Here is a 20,157-nt window from a genome sequence, read left to right as displayed (position 1 = left end):
TAGCACCCTACGCAACTATTAAAAGTCCATTGATGTCTGATGACGTCATTGATGTAAATCAACGTCTGTTAAAAAGATCTTGTCAAAAGGTCACTTTTTAGATAGTACAAGTATCGGCTACAGGCCTTAACATATCTTTTTCTTCAACCCCGAAGATAAAATGCGATGCTGCATAATGGAGGAATTTAATAAAACGTTCACTATAGTCGTCCATTAGCGCTTTGTTAAACGTATCCAACCGCCACATTGTCTCCCATGTGAAAGTAGCCGTTTTCCCAAAAATAAAAGCCATATTAATCAAGATATGGCAGTATCGCTATCACTCATATGCACTAAAGGCTGTGTGGACTGTGGACCGGACCAACGTGGAGATTAACACCACCATAGGGCGGGTCGCTGCGGCTGCGGCGTTTGTTTGTAAACACTCCAGAGGAGAACGGGCCACAACCCTAAACAGAGGCCAATGCAACGACTGCAGGGCCAATGGCGCGTACGACGTACCTTAAACTTTCCCACCAAAGGACTTTACGACGCAGAAAGTTTATATACTTCGTTTTGAATGAATAACACATTGCGGAGCCAGAAGGAGAGTCAAGTTAGAGTAGCTCAGGCTTTAAATAGCAAAGAAATTTATCCAGTATTTAACGAAATAAAGTACCTAACCATGTGCGTTCCACTGCTTTATGTGACGGATCCGAGGCAACCAGTAATCAGATTATAATGCAGGTGGTGAGCATGATTAGTGAGTATGAGTTGTTAAATATGAGTGATAAATAAGAATGAGATGTGATAAATGTGCGTTATAGAGGTAAGCTAAATATTACTAAAAATATACAAAACTTTTTTTTTTAAATGCTCTTATTTAGTTATTTACTTCATCCATAACATGACTAGAGATAATACATTCAAAACTTGGAAGTACTAAAAACAAACTACATAATATAAACTATCAGAACAGAAAAAGGACTCGAAATCGATTGAATTGTGTTTTGTGGCATCTAATATTCTACACATTCGTATAATAGTCAAAATAAAGTAAAAACGCGTCAGAAATTGTGTACGTACTCTCTTTAAAATTCAATGCAATCAAAGTACCGCTGCAAAAACCATTCACCCGCACTACTGCAACAGCCCAAACCATCAAGAAGTGGTCGATGGAGTCACCGATAAGGTATACTGAGGCGCGTTAACTGACGCTCTAATAGTCTCGGCTGCAGAGCAGTGCAACTTATGAACGCTTACAAGCCTTGTCGTGTAATGAAGTCTTATAGCTGAGATGATGCTCGGCTTAGCAATCGTCGGTTGTGTTGTTATGCATTCTCATCAATGTTATATTACACACTTATAATCGAGCCAGGTTTCGCAAGTACATGTGCCGACTTTGAAATCGATTCAACGCGAGAACGAGCATTCAACTTAAAAGGAAATCGATATTGAGTTAATATAAAAGAACAGCTCAAGGGAACTGATGGTATTTGTTAGGTGTTGTAAAAAAGATTAGTCACTCCAGCCAAAAAATGAGGTGCGTTCATATTTGGAAAAACACAATGATCGAGTAAGTAATTTGCTACCAAGCTATACAGATTCAATTGAATAATCTTTCATGAAGGACGTAAAACAGTGATTAAGCATTTCAGTTCAAATTGCTCAACATATACCTATTATAATCTGACACGTTTTTCAGTAGGTTAGGTGAGCATTGAAAATTAATTTTTGGAGCGCAAGAATTTGTATATACAATCAACAGCTGTTCTACCATCATGTAAACACGGCGGTGAACAAGAGCCTGAAGTGGTGACGCCGAACTCGATCGTGACCTCCTGACTCGCAGCTCTAAAAATCCGATAATCTCTTGTCGACGCGGCAGCTCCGACCAGCATTTATACCTGACGGCTCACTGGAGCTGGCACCGTGAGCCCTATACATGAACCGATATAGTGCTTGGAAGAATACAGAAGTTATAGTGCGCTCAGACGAAGCAGATATTTATGAGTGAAGATATTCGAATAAATTTCAAACGAGTATATAATTCTAGACTTATAAAAATCAGTAGTATTCAGAAGATTCAACGCTAATAAAATAAGAAGAAAATATACGCTGCTACTTTAACACGTTGAATGCGATTCCCGAAACTCCCGACTGCCCGCTAGTGCGATTCTGATTGGGTTTCAATTCAACCTGCTAATTTAAAATAATATACTTTTCTGTATGATAGTCAAACGCAATAGTTAAACATATTTTCTATTACCTCAAACCTTTATATTTTATTGCTAAAATGTCAAATAAAATTTTTTATTTTGTGCTAAAATGGCAATAATACCAACTATTGGGGTTCAATTAAACATCCCGTTTATTAAATTGATTAGGTTAGGTTGAGTTAGTGATAAGTGATAGCAGATATGAATCAGCAACGACTCACTTGTGGATCATATCGCATTCAACGTGTTAAACCATCAACACAAATTTTAAACGTACCATGGAATACGACAGGCGTCACATTGTCTCAATTTTTCTGCACAAACATGTTCCCCATATACGGCGAGTCAGTGAAGGCTACAGACTAGTGTATCAAATTAAACTGTACGTGATAGTCTGAGAAAGACTTAAGTCAGATAAAGGAACGTAAATAATCTCAGTACAGAAGAGCAATGCTCAAGGCGTGAGGTCCCAGGACATAGTTGTATGGAACTAAGATAGCCTCACTCATTGTCGTGTAAAATAAGCTAGCGAAGGATGGTGAACTGTGTGATGATATCATAATAATTCCAATGTGCTACGATGTCATCATAGATGCAATGTGCTATAATGTCGTCATAATTCCAATGTGTCATGATGCCATCATAGATGCGATGTGCTATAATGTCGTCATAATTCCAATGTGTCATGATGTCATCATAGATGCGATGTGCTGTATTTTATCAAAGCTATATCAAAAACAAAATATAATAAATTGTCATTTGATTCATTACAATATTCAAAAGTATCGGTATCGACTGGCTGCAGAAATGGAAAAATCTCAACAAGAAACTTGTCAGCTCGAAAGACACTTGCATGTACACACGTAAACCCCACGCAATGGGCGTGGCATTCTTAGGTGAAATTTCACAACAGAAATTCCTGTAGGACAAGTAACGGCATGAGAGACGTTGAGTGTTAGGCCAAATAAATCTGGTTGTTGAACAGGTTCCAAGCTCAGCAAAGACAACGAATACAGCATGATTTACAACTCAAGAAGAAATATCTATGGTAAATTCATACGTGAGTGACTCTGAAGAATGCACGTATAATATTGTATTTACAGAAAAATACAAACGAGAAAAACAGAATAAACTAATATTATTTAGTTTCTTACATATTCTCATTGAAAGCGAATAATTTACGGTGAATGTCTGCTTATAATGTCGGATTGTTAAAAAATTAGACTGAACCCATTCGTAACTGAACTCTGTGAGAAACTACCCGTTTCATTTTCCGAAAACAAAATAAGTCCATAAATAGTTAATCGCGTGGACGACATTTTAGTTTTCCTTTCTTTTCCCGAGTTTTTATTAGGAATTCGATAGAAAATAATGGTCAATTTGGTTGGACGTGTTGCATCGACAAGCGAGAGCGTCGCTCCATAACAACCGTTAAGCCGCACAAACGGAGAGAGGGCTCAGAATAAACATAGATTATATCCTTTTCCCTTTCCTGCTACGACACCCAATTGATTATTTATGAAACGAAACCGCAGTGCCCGAGTATCAAAAAATAAGGTCATGTCACGTCACGTAAGGTCATAAGGTCCCAATAAACGTTAATAACGTGTTGAAAAGTTATGATCTCGAAATATTAGGTTTTTCCCTCATTTTGTCCGTCCCCTAAAAGTGAGGAACATATAAATCTTCTGGATGATAGACGTTATACGCATCGAATAACAGAACAAAAATAAAAGAAACACAGAGCGCAATGACTGAGTCACGCAAGGCACACGCATTCAAGCAAAGCATTCGACACTTATTGCACGAGTCGGTCAACTGTAACACTAGACATTATCTAGTTCTTTGTACACACACTGCACATGTACAGTGAGCCTTATAAACGTTGCCTGCTTACACATTATGCATATATTCTATAGGTAAATTAAGGATCAAACAAATCTGTTTGGAAACCACTCAGCTTGACGCGCGGACGGTGAGCGACGCATCCGGCAGCTGAGAACAGAATTTTCCGTGCAGAGGGCGCACGAGGCGGACAGGCGGGCGTGTACAGTTCCCTTGATAAGCATGCAGACTGCATTAAGTCAGTCTCACCATATCCAGCGAGGCCATAAATTGCAGTTTTTAGCGCTTGTCCGCAGAGCGCAGTCATTCTTGACGCTTTAGTGCAGGCGCCTTGTTCGTGTGTCTTAGAAGTCAATAGAAACTCGCCTGCTTGTATAGGAAGCTGAGAGATTTGTACAGTAGTGGTTAAATGGCAGCGTTGCCTTGTATGTTTTGAGGACACAGCAATAAAATACTATACGGAATAAGAAGGTAATCTTGTTATCGTTACGGAAGCTTATAAACATGAATGACTATTTTTGTGAATCGTACGAAAATTATTGATGGAGAAATATCAAGCAATTCGCTACGACTTTCAGAAGAGAATCAAGCAGTGTTAGGAAAAATAACGACATACTCATGTTCAAAAAAATTTCAGTCTCGGTAATAGGTAATCCTTTTTTTTACTTTGAGAGAAAGGTCGCACGAAACTTCGTCTACCAGAAGGTAATTAATTAAATCTTATGAGCCTCTCAACCGCGAGAGGTAAGGCCGGACCTAGCGACCTGCGGGCCGGGCGAGCAGGTGCCGTACGTAAGAGCAGGTAAGGACGGACCTAGCGACCTGCGGGCCGGGCGAGCAGGTGCCGTACGTAAGAGCAGGTAAGGCAGGACCTAGCTACCTGCGGGCCGGGTGAGCAGGTGCCGTACGTAAGAGCAGGTAAGGCAGGACCTAGCGAGCTGCGGGCCGGGTGAGCAGGTGCCGTACGTAAGAGCAGGTAAAGACGGACCTGTAGCGACCTGCGGGCTAGGTGAGCAGGTGCCGTATGTAGGAGGTCAGCTGAGGCCTGCTAAAAAAATGTTGAGAGAGGTCTGAAGACAGGATAGCTGGGACTGGCTAAAAAACTGCATACAAAAACCTGCCGAAAAGACAGTCATACGAAAATATCCGTCCATCAATGTCAACAATACGAAACAACTTGTTGAACTGATTTGTCGTGTTCTCGCGGTACAGTTGAAAACTGTCAATTTACATACTGTATTTAAGCATCTAAAATTCAATCATATATACTATTTGAAGAATGCAAATCAAAAAATATGAGACAACCGTGATCAACAACGAAATCATCAAATCAAACAATCCAAATACTTACAACCAACAATATGGAACTCTTTAGCAAGCGGCAAGCCATATCCGGGCTTGATACCTAGATCAGTTTCCAGCACTGCAAGCGAAGCCGGAAGATGTCCAGGGCCCAATTAAAAAAAAAAATAGTTTCGAATTCATGATCGTGTTAGCCAATCACTGACGGCTTCTTAAAGACAGCAATCACACACGAGAAATCGTCCGCTACGTGTACGTGAATGCAAGCAAGTTATGATAGAATGACTCTTATGCTGTATAGGCACCGTATAGCGGAATTACGTCGTCGGTTCGTCGCCTTGAACAGGCGATATGCGATCGCGCAGAAGTTCAGGCTTTTTAGGAAGTAAATTTTACGTCGATCCAAAGTCAGGAGTGCCGCTGATTACGTAGAGGTAGTTAAGAGGCAAAATGGTTAAATTACTTCACATCTATACGAATAAAAATATTATATTTAACAGCAAGTTTTCAATTTGAGAAGATTTGGAAGCAACGTCGTAGTGATGCTTGAAAAGGCGGCAGCGAAAAAGATCTTGGAGTTCACGTTGACAAGGAGTTGTGTGTAGGGGCATCAGGTCTTATATATCATAGTTTGTTTATTAGTTGACATCTGAAGGCACGGACGGTATGTGAACAATTAATTACCGGGTATCGACATGAGACAGTACCAGACCTTTAATTACGGCCTGTTTATTACGGCAGAATAAAGGCAGAGCGGCTATTTGTGCATTATCGTGTTCGATTATGCTGCAATCTAGTAAATTAAATGAACAATCACAGGGAATACATAGTAAAAAGTTAAATAGTTAAATAACAATTGAAATGGAAGAAACATACAAATGAGATCCATTTGCCGAATTACTTCTACGAACTTAAAATTAAGCCGAAATTCTACCACTCTAAATCTGAGCAAAATATCAAACAATCAGAAACCTATAAGAACCACTAAGTATCGGAGGATTGATGCCCTATTCATGGTCTTCATAAAAGAAAAGCACACAAACGATAAGAAGTGCTGGGATGTGAGCCAACACCCAGTAACTGCATCACGCAAGGACCACAACAAATTAAGGAACAGGTTCTACCACAGGTGATAATCGTAGTCAGGCTGCAAGCAAGTAAACACTGAGTAGAGCGTCTGCTGCCACGATGTTGCTGAGCGCCGTGTAGGCTTGACAATAGAGCGGGGCTAGCCCACGCTGTGATGACCAGCGGCACATAGCAATTACGGGCTGTAGGAGAAAGCGCTGGTGTCAGAGTGCGCGCCCAATATCTTACGTGAGGTCATAGCGAGCTTTTGTTCAATGATAAAATAAAAAGAAGGCCTACAGTCTTGACACATAGCCTCTCGTAGGTGAATACAACAAAAGGTAGTTGTATAAAGATATCGGTATACGTAAATTTAACTGAAGAGACGGAAAGGTTGCAATGGTCAGGCTTTCGGTAAAATTATAGTAAATTAATGAATGCGATGATTACAACCCTTGGCAACTAGCGATAAATACCAAATTACCCGAACACAAATCTTTACTTAGTATGAAGAATCGATACAAATTAACCAAGAACTTTAAAGGAGAAAACATTTATACAATTAAAGTAATGACAACCAACGACCAAGAATCGATGAGTTAATTCTGTCAACGAGGAAAAAAGTACAAACGAGAAATCTCTTCTAAAAAATGTCTTAAGTAGCAGTGAAATGATGCCCAAGAAAACGAGTAAAAAAAGTCAACTATTTTTCAACAAATTTTTGGAATATGCATCAGGGATCAACGATCCAGGGTCAAAAGCAGAACCCAAACACGTAGGCAAGCAAAACTGAAGCAACGCGACTCGTGAGGCCGTTACCAACGAGTATTCCAGTGAAACGCATAAAATAAATCATATTTAAATTGCATTACAAGTATTGTTCACAAATTTTAAAAGGTATTGTTTACAAATTTAACGCTAAGAACAAAACATTTACTGAGAGCTCGTCATCAATTTTGTAATTCGCGGAAAAAATGCAATGATTACACAAAACTCAGTATGTAATATTATAAATGCAAGCATTCTCTATAATACAATAAATGAATTAATAGTTTATGAAAATATCCATGATGAGTTGTAGTAATTTCCAGCGAAAAATACTCACGACTCCTCCCGATTAGTTTCAATTTTTACAACACTTCTCTTTAACTTCACTTCTTGTTTGATTTGTCTGTCTGTCTGCTACAAATCTTATAATAGACATTTAACTGCACACTTCTACCTGTCCAATCGATCTGAAATTTGGCACACTTGCGTAAAGTTGGAGACAATGCATGAATCAATTGACAGAATAAATAATTTTACAAATTGAAAATTTTTCCCATTATTAAAAAAAATAAAAAATAATTTCGTCTGCTACAAATCTTATAATCCATATATGACACAATTTGACCTGTCCAATTGATCTGAAATTTTGCACAATTGCATAAAGTCAGAGACAATGCATGAATCAATTGACAGGATAAATAATTTTGAAAATTTACAAAACTTTGATATCTTGAAAAAATTTTGAAAAATAATTTTTTTTCAACATTTGAAAATAAAATTAGAAATTAATTGTGCATGTGTAACATCCAAGACACTGGATTGTTCAGAAGTGTTGTCTTTAAAAAGTAATTTTTAAACGCATATTATTCGTATAGTACACGTTAGTGTAGATACTATGAATCGAACATGACTTTATAGCCCACATAAAATTATCTCGTATATACCAAGATAACAAAGAGAGGAAAAGGAACAGAAACGCAACTCATGCATGGAACAAGGAAATCAAATCAATTAGGAGATGTAAGGCGGACAGGCTCGTCAAAAGTCGGAGCTCTGGAATCGCATGGGTGGCAGCCGACCAGAATTAGCATTCCAAACCACCCACAGGATCGTCATACTGTAAAGGAACTAGACGGGGCCATATCGTGACCGTGCAAGTGTCAAAGGGCAATTGACGGTTCCAGATTGTAGGGTTAAGCATTCACGGGGGAGGAGCAAGATGATTTGGATAGTGCAGGGCGGAGAGCGTTGTTTTTCTCTGGATAAAGAATTAAGCACTCGCAAAAAGAGATGTGAGTGCAAGTTTTCCTTTTGTAACAAAGGGTCAAAGTTTCACAAACGCTATTAAATTGAGATTAATTGCTCGAGAACATCCACTTTCCCATATGTTTACTCTTCCTCCACTAAACTTCTTCTAAAGAAATTGGGATGTCATGTGACGCGTTACTCTCTCAACATCTGCTAGGAGCGTACAAGCCTTCCACGGAACCAAATTTCATTTTGATATAAATAATAACAAATTGAAGTGAGCAATCATTTCATGTAAGATAACAATAAACTCAGTAAGATCGTTATAATCTCCACGATGGTCATTATAGTCTCTACACGGAGAGCTGATAACCTCTAGTATTCTGAGAGAAAATGTTACTTCCTAAGGTCATATAGGTATCAATTGTTCATTTTGAGAACACAACTTACCAAGTAAGAAGTTGTAGCGGGATCGATAGTAGCCGTGATAAGTTTTCGTAGTGGAGGCAGGGGTGGAACCGAGCCCTCCCATCCATGCCGGTCTAGTGGTTCCACTACCATCAACTGACGGAGGAGTCACTCCACTACCTGGCAACCTACCATGAACAGAGTATGGTGGCCTAGTAACCGGGACCGGGCGTGACGGCGGGTATCTCGGACCAATGCCCGCCGGATAATGACTCGTGATAACAGAAGTATTGCAAACTGTGACACTGGAAGGCAGATGAGGCGACGACTCTATCCTAGTAGTGGAAACTCCTACAGTTTTCCGGCGTTGGTGCACTACCCCCTGGTACGGCAACCTATCCCTTTGGTGGCTCACTCTCCCCAACCTCTCCATGTATCGGAGTTTGCGTCGCCACGCAATATTACGCCTCTCTGCCAGACTCAACTTGCGGTTGTGTCGTGTTCTCGCGTGATGCTCAGTCCGCGGCTCGTTGTGAGAAGGATACCGATAGTTTGGTGACTGATGCAAGTCTAAATTTCTCGTTATGGGAGCATTAGAGTTTCGAGGATTATTCTGGTTATTTTCTCTATCAGTCAATTTATATCGCCACTTACGGTACGATACATCGTCTTGAGCGCGACCAACTCTAACGTAAAAGTCGTCATCGATCTGGTGAGGTGAAACTGAGTAATGCAAATTAAGTAAATCACCAGCATCTGCAAAGTCACCAAAACTATCGATTTCCTTCTCATTGCCCGTAAAATTGTCCATGTGGTCACTAAGCCATGAGTAAAATAAAGTATCATTATATACATCATAAAATGAGTCGATTTCTCCGTCAGTGTCAGGGAAGAAATCAGAAAGATTGAACATTGTAAAACTGAAATTTTGGGCAGTGGATGGGAGGGCCGGGACCGGAAGCGTTGTCGATTGGTTCCGGAAGAAAATATTTTCCCACGCCGTAGACGTGGAAGTGATCGCTGGACTGGGGGTAGTTCCTGCTAGCGCCTCAGGAGACTTTTCAGTGGTTGAAAACCGATAGTTTTGTTCCATAAACTGAACTGAAGACACTTGCTCATCATCTATATCGTTCTCTCCTTTGAAATTAATCTTAGAAAGAGTAATGTCAACACCTTCTGGATTTTCAGTTTCCAAAGTTTCGTCAGTAACACTGCCATTATTAGCACCAATTTCCTTAAAAGAATCGCCGGCTTTAGAAGAAACAGTTCCGTTTGTTGCATTCACAGCGGAGACATTCGCCACCAGCAGGAATAAGAACGATAAACATAACGTCCGTCCAGACCAGTGCTTCCTCCTCGTGCGAATCATAGCTCCGACTTGGCATTAGTTTGCTGCAGAGTTTATTCTTGCTAGAGTATAGACATGACCGCGCTAGGTTGTGTAGCAACTTGTACAGTAGAAAACGATAATTGTGGCCTAAAAGATAGTTTGACTAGAAACACGATGGCAGTGCTGATTTCGCTCATACTTGAGATTGCACAATTTATTTAACAGAAGAATGATGACACGATTACCAGGAGTAATGACCCTACGATCGGTATTCAATATTAGTAAAACGATACGTGAATTTCCAATAATACATAAATTTCAATCAAATTTGGATGGCATCCAAACTACAGAAAACACAAAGTTCAGTCTTGAGTTCAAACGCGAGTCAAAACTTTGCGTCACAGTCGAATTAATCCCCGACACTTGAACTCGTGAGGATCAACATCACTATTAAGGTAGTTAGATAGAAGCCACTGTACACATTTCACCACATTGGTAATTGACGACCTCTTATAAAAAATTTTTCTGTAGGCTTAGAGTTCGCAGCCAACGATTAATATTATAACTTGAATAAATTATGCTTCATAATTACTTCAGTTCAATTGTGCACGGCAAGAAGAGCAAAATAATAAAGGAAGGAACTCATCTAGGCTTGCAGTGAATGCGGTAGTAAAGCTCCCGTGTGATGGACAGGTTTAGGCGGCTGCGGCCCTCCTACAACTGCGCCTCGTGTTACACGTCAAACTCAAGGTAAATAACCACCAGGGAGCAACCTCACGTGCAGTGATTACGAGCAGTAAATAACTTGCACATGAGTTGACATAATAAGAGCAATAAATTTTTTTACTACACTCTTACAGTCTTGATAAAAAGTCCTCCAGTCTCACTCCGATATTATGCAGGATGTATAACACGAAGCATTGTCTCAGTTCATCGTGGGTTGTGATCTTATAAGTAAGTTCGGAGCAAAAGCTGAATTCAATAAAAAACACAATGCAAGTCCTTTGCGTTGTCCTAGTCGCCGTCACCAAATTTCATTCCTTCCAGATGGAGTTTCAAAATCCAATTGTGTCACCAATTCATAAGAACAAAGAGAAATCTCTAAGATTTAGAATTTGTACCACGTCGGAGCCTGCACGAATGATAACATTTGTCAGAAACGGCGAAATGGCAGAGCGGGCAAAAATGAAATTGAAACTATTGTACCAGGGGCCGGATTATCAAAACTTCGTAACTTTTTGTACTTACGACAAAAAAGTTCTGTGGTACGTAAATACACCCTAATTTTGGCATTATCAAAACTTTCGTACGCAAGTCTTGGCTAAAAGCCTAAAATTTTCCCCGCGCAAATGTTTCTATAATACCATCGCTAGTATTACGTTGTCATAGTAACGCCACTCATAAGTCGATTTTACGTACTTACGAAGTTTTGATAATACGGCCTCAGTTCTGTAAGTTCACTACACAGCAACACCGATGCATATACAGACCATTTTATAGCACGGCCGATAACGTGAAAAAATGTATAGCTATCCTCTAGTCGCCGACTAGACTAAATCAATGGAGTTCTAACGAACAATCAAATTTTTATCATTAAATAAGGGCACGATTGAAAATCGTGCTCAACAATACATATAAATGAACCCAATGAAGTAAAACAAGAATAGCAATCTGTTGAGCGATGGCAAAACCTAAAAAAATATTCCTATAGTACAATTCGCGCTAGAGTTGAAAATTTTTCGGACATCACAAGGTTAATGCCCACGAAGATAGATTGTCCTTGAATTCACAATGCTATTCCTACCGAAATTTAAGAATAAAAAAAATTCCCTGGCAATAGCAGGTTTAGCTGGCGTGATGTTGCAGGGGTGATCGATGCTATAGTTGGCCGCCACAAATGCCGTCTGCAGGACTTGGCCTTGCCGCCCACGCCTTATTTTGGAGCTGCCAGAGCGACGTTCAAGGCGTTTATACGACGACTGGCCTCTCAGGCGCGTCTATGACATCGTATTTTCAGGCGCGTCCATGACATCGTATTTTCAGGCACGTCTATTTTCAGACGCATCCATGACATCGTATTTTCAGGCACGTCTATTTTCAGGCGCGTCCATGACATCGTATTTTCAGGCACGTCTATTTTCAGGCGCGTCTATGACATCGTATTTTCAGGCACGTCTATTTTCAGGCGCGTCTATGACATCGTATTTTGAGGCATCGTATTTTCAGGCGCGTCCATGACATCGTATTCTCAGGCGCGTCCATGACATCGTATTTTCAGGCGCGTCCATGACATCGTATTTTCAGACGCGTCTATGACGTATTTTCAGGCGCGTCCATGACATCGTATTTTCAGACGCGTCTATGACATCGTATTTTCAGGCGCGTCTATGACATCGTATTTCAGGCGCGTCTGTGACTGAGAGGTGTTTTTCCAGACTAGAGAATCGCACGAGCAATGCCAGAATGAAGAGCTCCACGTGCACGTATAGTCCCGTTACTCCCGAACACATATTATATCAATCAATTCCACGGCCAATGCTAAGAGGTAACTATTATGCGGCATGCAAATTCTTTTTACAATTTGAGATTCGATTGTTGTAACGACAGAAGATTTTTAAGAGAAAAACTTGGTTTATTAAAGGCAATATATGGTGCATCGATTTTAGCATAACTGCTGTGTTGCTATTTTTATTACCTAGATTTGTTTTAATGATAATTGAGTAATGTGCTTGAACATAGATTTTAATTACCTAAATTTCCACAGATCAGGGAATAACTTTGGGCACTTTTAAAATAATGATTATTCAGCTTCGCCAACAGAACAACGACGGTGAAAGAGTGAGTTTTATGATTTCCAATATAATTCAAAAAGCAATTCTAAACAAAATTCCATTTCAAAACTTTACTTAAATACTCCGATGATTGCAAAATTCCACCAAAGAAATGGACCAGTTTCTACAATGTTTCCAATGCGCTCACATAAATATTGTAATTTATGAATGTGTAATTTCGTTCAGTGTTTCAGATCATTGGGCGAAGCAAGAAAGAGGATGTCACTGCAGTCCCAACAACTATCACGAAAGAGACTCGTTATCGGTGCAGCACCTACCAACGCTGCACCATTGCACTGGGTCAAGCGAGTGCACAGAGTTCACTGCACCGCTGCAGCACCACACCACCTCACTCACCGGCCGCGGGAGGCCAACTGTGCTCTGCAAGTTCGCAACGGCAGCGCACATGAACTCGGAAGTGAAGTGTTAACAATTTCAATGAGAATAGAAACGCTACGTAAATAAAACCTAATAAGATGGAATGGTGGTTTCAATATTAAATTGCCCAAATACTGAATATCGATAAAACTTTAAAAAAATTAATCATATTTTCCATGGAAATGCATCGATAGCCACGCCGAAATGCATTAATCCATCACCTATTCCGGGCATTACATTCCATTAGTTCGGAGGCAGTGCATGGCACGCGCGTCGCACTTCTATAAAGCATCTGCTATATAAACTATAACGAACATTAACTGAAAATCGTCAGTAGCGATTTTTAATTTGACATATTAATACGTCGAAATTTCAAGTAAACGTCTGAAACAATAGAATTTATTATTGATGACATTTCTGTTGTGCATTCACGTATCTTCACATCACGTAGCAGCATTTAAAGTTAGAACGTTGGTATTGAAATAACATGCGTTTAGATCTAAATTAGAATAATATAGTATCCTGATTTCACTCATTATTGTTTCCATTAGACCAGCTGATATACTGACTCCCCACTAATTAACTCGTATTGACTGTTCAAACTGCATGTATTGGTACTCCTAACTACACGCTGGTATATCCATGCCAAGCCTTGGTACTCCTAACTACACGCTGATATCTCAATGCCAAGCATTGGTACTCCTAACTACACGCTGGTATCTCAATGCCAAACATTAGTACTCTTATTACACGTTGGTCTCTCAGTAGCAAGCCTTGGTGTACTCCAATTACATGTTGGTAACTTTACCGTGACAGTCTGGCGCAACAATGGCATTATGAGCGTTTATGACCAACAAAGAACAGTGATCGTGATTCAATAGAGGTATTCAATGAAGAATTCCATCATGGTTTTAGCATAGAAGTTCAGAAATCATAAGTTGAGAAATTTACAAGTAGGTTAGCAGGCGTATGGGTGGCCAAGGCAATGAGTTTTGCTGAGTACGAAGGACGAAGTATGGCAGTACTCACCGGAGCAGCCGTCGGAGAGGTTACCGTAGTGGTCGTCCAAGCAGCTGCTGCACGTCTTCCCTCCTACGCCTGCGTGCGAAATCAATCATTTCACGAAGATAAATAATATATTTAAGCATAAAATGGATCCTTTTTCAACAATACAATATAATAATCATAAAAACCGTCAGTTACACCAGCAGTAACATATGCAGCAACTCTTTAATTGATTATTAAGGAGGAATGAAACAGTCGCATCATCTCAACATTTCTCCAGTGAAAAAAAAAACCCGGATGGCTTTTTATTTCTTGCTCCCAATGGATTGTGTAACCAAGCAAATTAGTGAATAGAGAGTTACGACCTCAACAATAGCGGCTTGTCCGGCGAATTCTTCAAACTGTCTTTCCTCTAACTATTTGAAAATACTGCGTTAACCAGGATGTTGTACATAGTATGTTATGAAGATGTTACCATATACAGTATATGCTACGCAGAATATCGTGAATAGGATATTGCTTATATATAGGATATTGCACACAAGATTGTATACGTACATGTAATCGTACACAGGATATTGTGAACAGTACATTGTATCTACGTAGTATATTGTAGAGCGTCTATTGTCTGACCAGGCTTGCAGGGACACTGTCCCGTGACGGGATCGCAGGTGGCGCTGTAGGAGCCTCGTCGGGAGCAGCGGCATGGCGGGCACCCTGCCTCCACGTCCCCGTGACCCTCCTGACCACCATCACCACGACGGTACAAGTTAATTATTCAATAATTTGTAAATGATACTCGGGGTTAGTGTTGTAATAAGCGGGTCAAAGCTATATAATGCTGGAAGATTAACGCAGTATGTTATTTTCATTATCTTATTTCTGAGACAGGAACCTCCTAATTGTTAGCAATTTCTCGATACCCATGAAAGAAATTATAAACTTTTTAATCGTTTTTGCATAAAAACAGTTGCTCCAACAAATAATTTAAATATAAAATAACTTAATTTTGCGCGCGTGCCGCCAATGGGAAAAAAGTTCTAATTCAACAGGTGAGGATGTGGGCTTTAAATCCACATCTCCCCCACTAGCGTAGGACGGGACCCAGCAATAAAGTATGTTGTGGCACTGAAATAGAATAATATGTGACGGTTGCGCTGACCTGGCACCGGTGGCACTGCCGTCCCACATACAGAGGACGGCACTGGCACTGTCCCGTGCTGGGGTCACAAGTGTCCCCTACAGACCCAGGCTGCACGCACCCACAGGGGATGCATTGTCCTCTGCAAACAAACACGAGAATATCAAGGGTGAGTTCTTCACTAGAGTCAAACCTCAGTTCAACACGATTTGAGTGTCGCCATCCAACGATCGAATGGCCACTCATCAAAATACGATTGATTATGAAATCTAACTTTACTATATGAAAGTTAGGACTAGATACTGCGAGCTAAAAGTTACGTATTCTAACTATGACACGGAAGTCATATTGTATCTGCGGCCTGGTGTTGCAGGGAAGGTTTCATGCAATTCCCGAGTAGAACTAAGCTGTTTGGTGGCATCAAGTCGTGCGCTTGTGTCAGTCCGAGCGTTGAAAAGGTTATGAAGTTATGCTTCAATGAAATGTTTAGAGTTGGACAATAATAACATTCAAGGCTATTCACTCTCGTGCTTGCTGGTGAAACAATCGTAATATTTAAAGCATAATGATATTATGAGCAAGCTACTGACGGCAGGCTCTATTCTCGAGTAATTTGACTGTATCAAGTTGCTGCCTAAACAGGGATAACCGTAATTGTCGCCATCCACACATTACTGACCGTTTGTAGCTACCACCATAACGCAGCAAACCCTAAGGAGCCACCACCAAAACGCTGCTGACCGTAAGGCGGCACTACCATAACGATGCGGACCGTAAGGACCGTAAGGAGCCACCACCGTAAACACCTCACCGTAAGGAGCCACCACCGTAATCACCTCACCGTAAGGAGCCACCACCGTAATCACCTCACCGTAAGCAGCCACCACCGTAAACACCTCACCGTAATGGGTCGCCGAAGTGGTTGGGGCGGCACAGTTCGCAGCGCCAGCCCGCGGTGTTGCCGAGGCACTTAAGGCACTGGCCCGTGATGGAGTCACACACGCCGCGCTCTACGGGGCTCACGTTGTTGCTGCAGTCGCAAGGCTGGCAATAGTTCCCTGGCACCAGCGGCGAGCCGAAGAAACCGTCAGCGCATCTGACCATAAGAGTACAATATGCGTAGTGAAACATCTTATCACAACATAATTTGACAGCAAAAGTTGTGCCATTATTTTCAATACGAAAAGTTTACTCTGTGATCAACTGGTACTTTTTCAAGATACTTTCAATATAAATAATAAGCTTTCCTGGTGATTTAGTACTTTTTTAAGTTGTAAATATCACATAATACACCTAAATTTTTCAATAAATGATCTATGTTGGACAACGTCTCACCTCTCGCATTGCAGTCCTTCGTATCCCACGGGACAGTCGCATACGAACTTCTCCCGCACCCCGTACGTCATCCCGCGGGCACTGCACACGGGCATAAAGTGGTTCGTGGCTACGGGCAGCGGGCACGAGCAGGGCTGGCAGGCGTCAGGGTCCCCAGTCGTGGGGTCCCCGAAGAACCCCGGCAAGCATTGGTCGCAGTGGGGACCCGTTGTGTAGTGCAGACATTCCTGACGCGTTGTAATTTTATATCAAGTTTTTTCACACGAAATAATATGAAGGACTAATCTCTCGTCACCATAGACGCCACGTGTAGGAAACCTATAGGTTACCCATATATATAATCAGTTTTCAGGTTTCCTGACTTATAACCGCAAGAATGATGAAGTTAAATACAATTATAGTAGATACCGTTATAAGTTATCAAAACGAAATCATGGCGCTTGCTCCGAAATTCTTCAAAGCGTCATAATGGTCTAACATTCTGTAGCTTATGCGCAAACGACTAAGCGTTCTTGAAGAATTCTCCACCAGGTCGCTTGAGAAAACTTTTTCATTTCCGAGGAAGAATATTTTCCACTTGCACGTAAACTGATAACGGCTAGTGATAAAAAGCCAAGCTATGTAGGCGTGTAGGGTCCCAATATCATAAAAACTTCTAGCGTTGGCTAACAAAACCTCGGCATCGTTGCGAGAACGCAGGCTGACAAATGTGATCCAAAAATGAAAGAATTCCAAAAGCGAATGAAGAACAGCCTTAAAACAAGCATTTCTCCTTTAACCCCAAATAATGAGGGTGCAAAAGCTAACCAGATTGGTCGCCTTTTTGGTCGGTTTTGGTTAGGTCGATTTCCGACAAACGTAATTCACGCGACCAGTGAAAGGTTAAGCGCCCTACTGCTGCACTCACCCCACAGGCGCCGGTGTAGGGTAAGGAGCCCTGCTGCTGCACTCACCCCACAGGCGCCGGTGTAGGGTAGGTCAGAATCGGCGAGGAGGCCGGGCGGTTAAGCACAGCAGAATTGTAGCAGTGAGTTGCGAGTTCGAGACCGCAAAATGCTGTGAATGTTCTGCTATGTTAAGAATCGGCCACAGGCGTACGGCCTACTAAACGCTGAAACAGCTATTATTGTTATTATTATTATTATTATAAAGATTTGCAGCTAAGGGCGTCGAATCCTAAGGAGCATAAGGGGTTCTTATTATTAATATCAAGCAAATTAAATGCAAAGATAGGCAGGTCATGTCCTCGTATCCTGTAAAAGAAATGATGCCTATTTTCTAAAATGGCTCTCAGAATGAAGCAACTCAAGCACTCGTAATTTGGCAGCGTTAAGGATGGCTATAATTAAAATAGCTCAAGGGCTAGCAGTGCAGGCGAGAAACAACAACATAAACTAGACAAAACGAACTTTAAAACTGTATAATATTATAGTTTTAGGAGTAGGTAAGTCAGCAACAGGGTAATTTCACTTCGAAGGTTAGAATATATTTTAATGAATAGCTCCTGAATATTCAACAGAATCAAGCCAAAGAATTTCAACAAATTTGCAAGTGTGCCAGAATTGAAAATTGTTTGAACGATGAGCAACAGTCCTCATACAACGTTTAAATTTTTTATACTGTGTCCAAGTTTTCATGCTACTATCATTCCTGGACCATTTTGACACCGGAATTTAGTTTTGCCTCTACTATATTCCCAATTTGCTATAATATTATAGATTATTATTGTTATAATATAAGCAGAGTTGTTAAGACGAGGCACCATTTTGACACCAGAATTCCGTTTTGCTACTACCATATTCCCAATTTGCTATTATACTATATATTATTAATGTTATAATATAAGTAGGGTTCATGAGACGAGACAGACCAGGCGGGCAGATGCAGCGCTCGACGGCGCCCGTGACGAGCGTTGTGGTCGAGGCGCCCTCCTTGCCGTACTCCAGCGCCACGCCGTGCAGCCTGCACACACAAACATTCTTGCCTCATATTGTCCAAATTGCTATCACCTAGAACCTATTTTTTACCACTCCAACACTAATCCAACAATTTTTTGGGTTAAATGGAATCGGGATGACCTCCACAAGGGCAAAGAGTGCAACCTAAAAAAAAGAGAAATTTACTTCATGAAAGATCAAGATCACCTCGGAAGCATAAGAAAAAATATTACAGCTTTGAATCTAAACTGATTAAAGATTTTCCATCAATAAAATAGTGATCAAGCCACATAACCGACGGATATCCAGCAAAAAGTAAATTTTATTTAATTTAATTTGATCTTGGGTTCAGATGAGCACAATTTTTAAACGACAGCGAAAAATTGTTCAATGTGTCCCCAGTAAGTCATGAATGTATTTAAGAAAGATTTCCTGCATTGGCCACAATACTAAATTATCACCTTATGAGCTGTGCAAACACGCTGTTTAATAATAAATCCAATGACCTGCACGAGGCCCTTGTATCTTCAACATAACATTGCTTCAAAACGCAAGTTGAAATGTTGATTACATACGTCATCTTTGCAATTATGTATAAAAGATCAACACCTATAATGTTGTATTTATTGGGTTTTAATTCGTCCTTTCTGCGAAATTCCTCTGTTTTATTAATTTCACTGATAGTAGATGAAACATTGTATTGAACACTACATTTACCGGCCTACGCTGTTTCCAAATTCAAGAATATTCAGACAAATCTTCGTAACTTATTTTGTCTCATGACATTTTCAGGCCAGCGAAGTAGAAACACTTCGTTACAAATCATACGTGAAGTTGATCGTACATCTACCTTATTAAAACGGATGTGTATGAATTAAAAATATAAATATAAAGCACCAAGAATTTTAAAACAGAGAAAACGCCAAACCGTCGTATATTCACCATTACCCACATTTTACGATTTCATTACTTTAAATTCTTAGTGATCTTGCGATTTAAGTAGACTATTGCTGAATTACCCTGATTACATCGTTGACGCTCAAAGTAAAAATATGTTCATGAACAGACTGGATAAAGAAAGCTCTGGAAAAATATATGTTCAGACTTGAAATGCCTAACACCATTTCGAACCCGTTTGAAGTCTATCAGCTATTTAAAACTATCGTCAGTCCTGAAAAGATCCGGTCAAATGACACGATTTTAGATCTTCTGTGAGCAAGTCACGAAAAGTAAAAGAATCGGCGACAGGCCACATCAGGCCTACTCATTAGCGCCGGCATCACTTTGTTATGTTATGTTATGAAGTATCGATATAAAGTCTCCCGATAATTAAGTTAAGCTGAAGGTTATCCCTGCCTCACTC

General features: G+C 40.5%; 1 protein-coding gene across 1 annotated transcript in view; it reads right to left on the bottom strand.

Annotated features, from left to right (window-relative positions):
• LOC108668909 (laminin subunit alpha-2) overlaps nt 1-20,157 on the bottom strand; it is a 74,285-nt gene that overhangs the window by 30,097 nt on the left and 24,031 nt on the right. The window contains exons 16-22 of the mRNA XM_018156167.2: nt 18,728-18,819; nt 17,765-17,805; nt 16,858-17,084; nt 16,424-16,618; nt 15,544-15,664; nt 15,015-15,123; nt 14,406-14,474 (exon numbers count right to left, since the gene is read on the bottom strand). Of these exons, the coding sequence (XP_018011656.1) occupies nt 14,406-14,474; nt 15,015-15,123; nt 15,544-15,664; nt 16,424-16,618; nt 16,858-17,084; nt 17,765-17,805; nt 18,728-18,819 (854 nt within the window). The remainder of the gene's footprint in view (nt 1-14,405; nt 14,475-15,014; nt 15,124-15,543; nt 15,665-16,423; nt 16,619-16,857; nt 17,085-17,764; nt 17,806-18,727; nt 18,820-20,157) is intronic.

This window comes from Hyalella azteca, unplaced genomic scaffold (genome assembly GCF_000764305.2).
Source record: "Hyalella azteca isolate HAZT.00-mixed unplaced genomic scaffold, Hazt_2.0.2 contig5386, whole genome shotgun sequence".
NCBI classification, from domain to species: domain Eukaryota; kingdom Metazoa; phylum Arthropoda; class Malacostraca; order Amphipoda; family Hyalellidae; genus Hyalella; species Hyalella azteca.
This window is presented reverse-complemented; position numbering and strand designations above follow the sequence as displayed.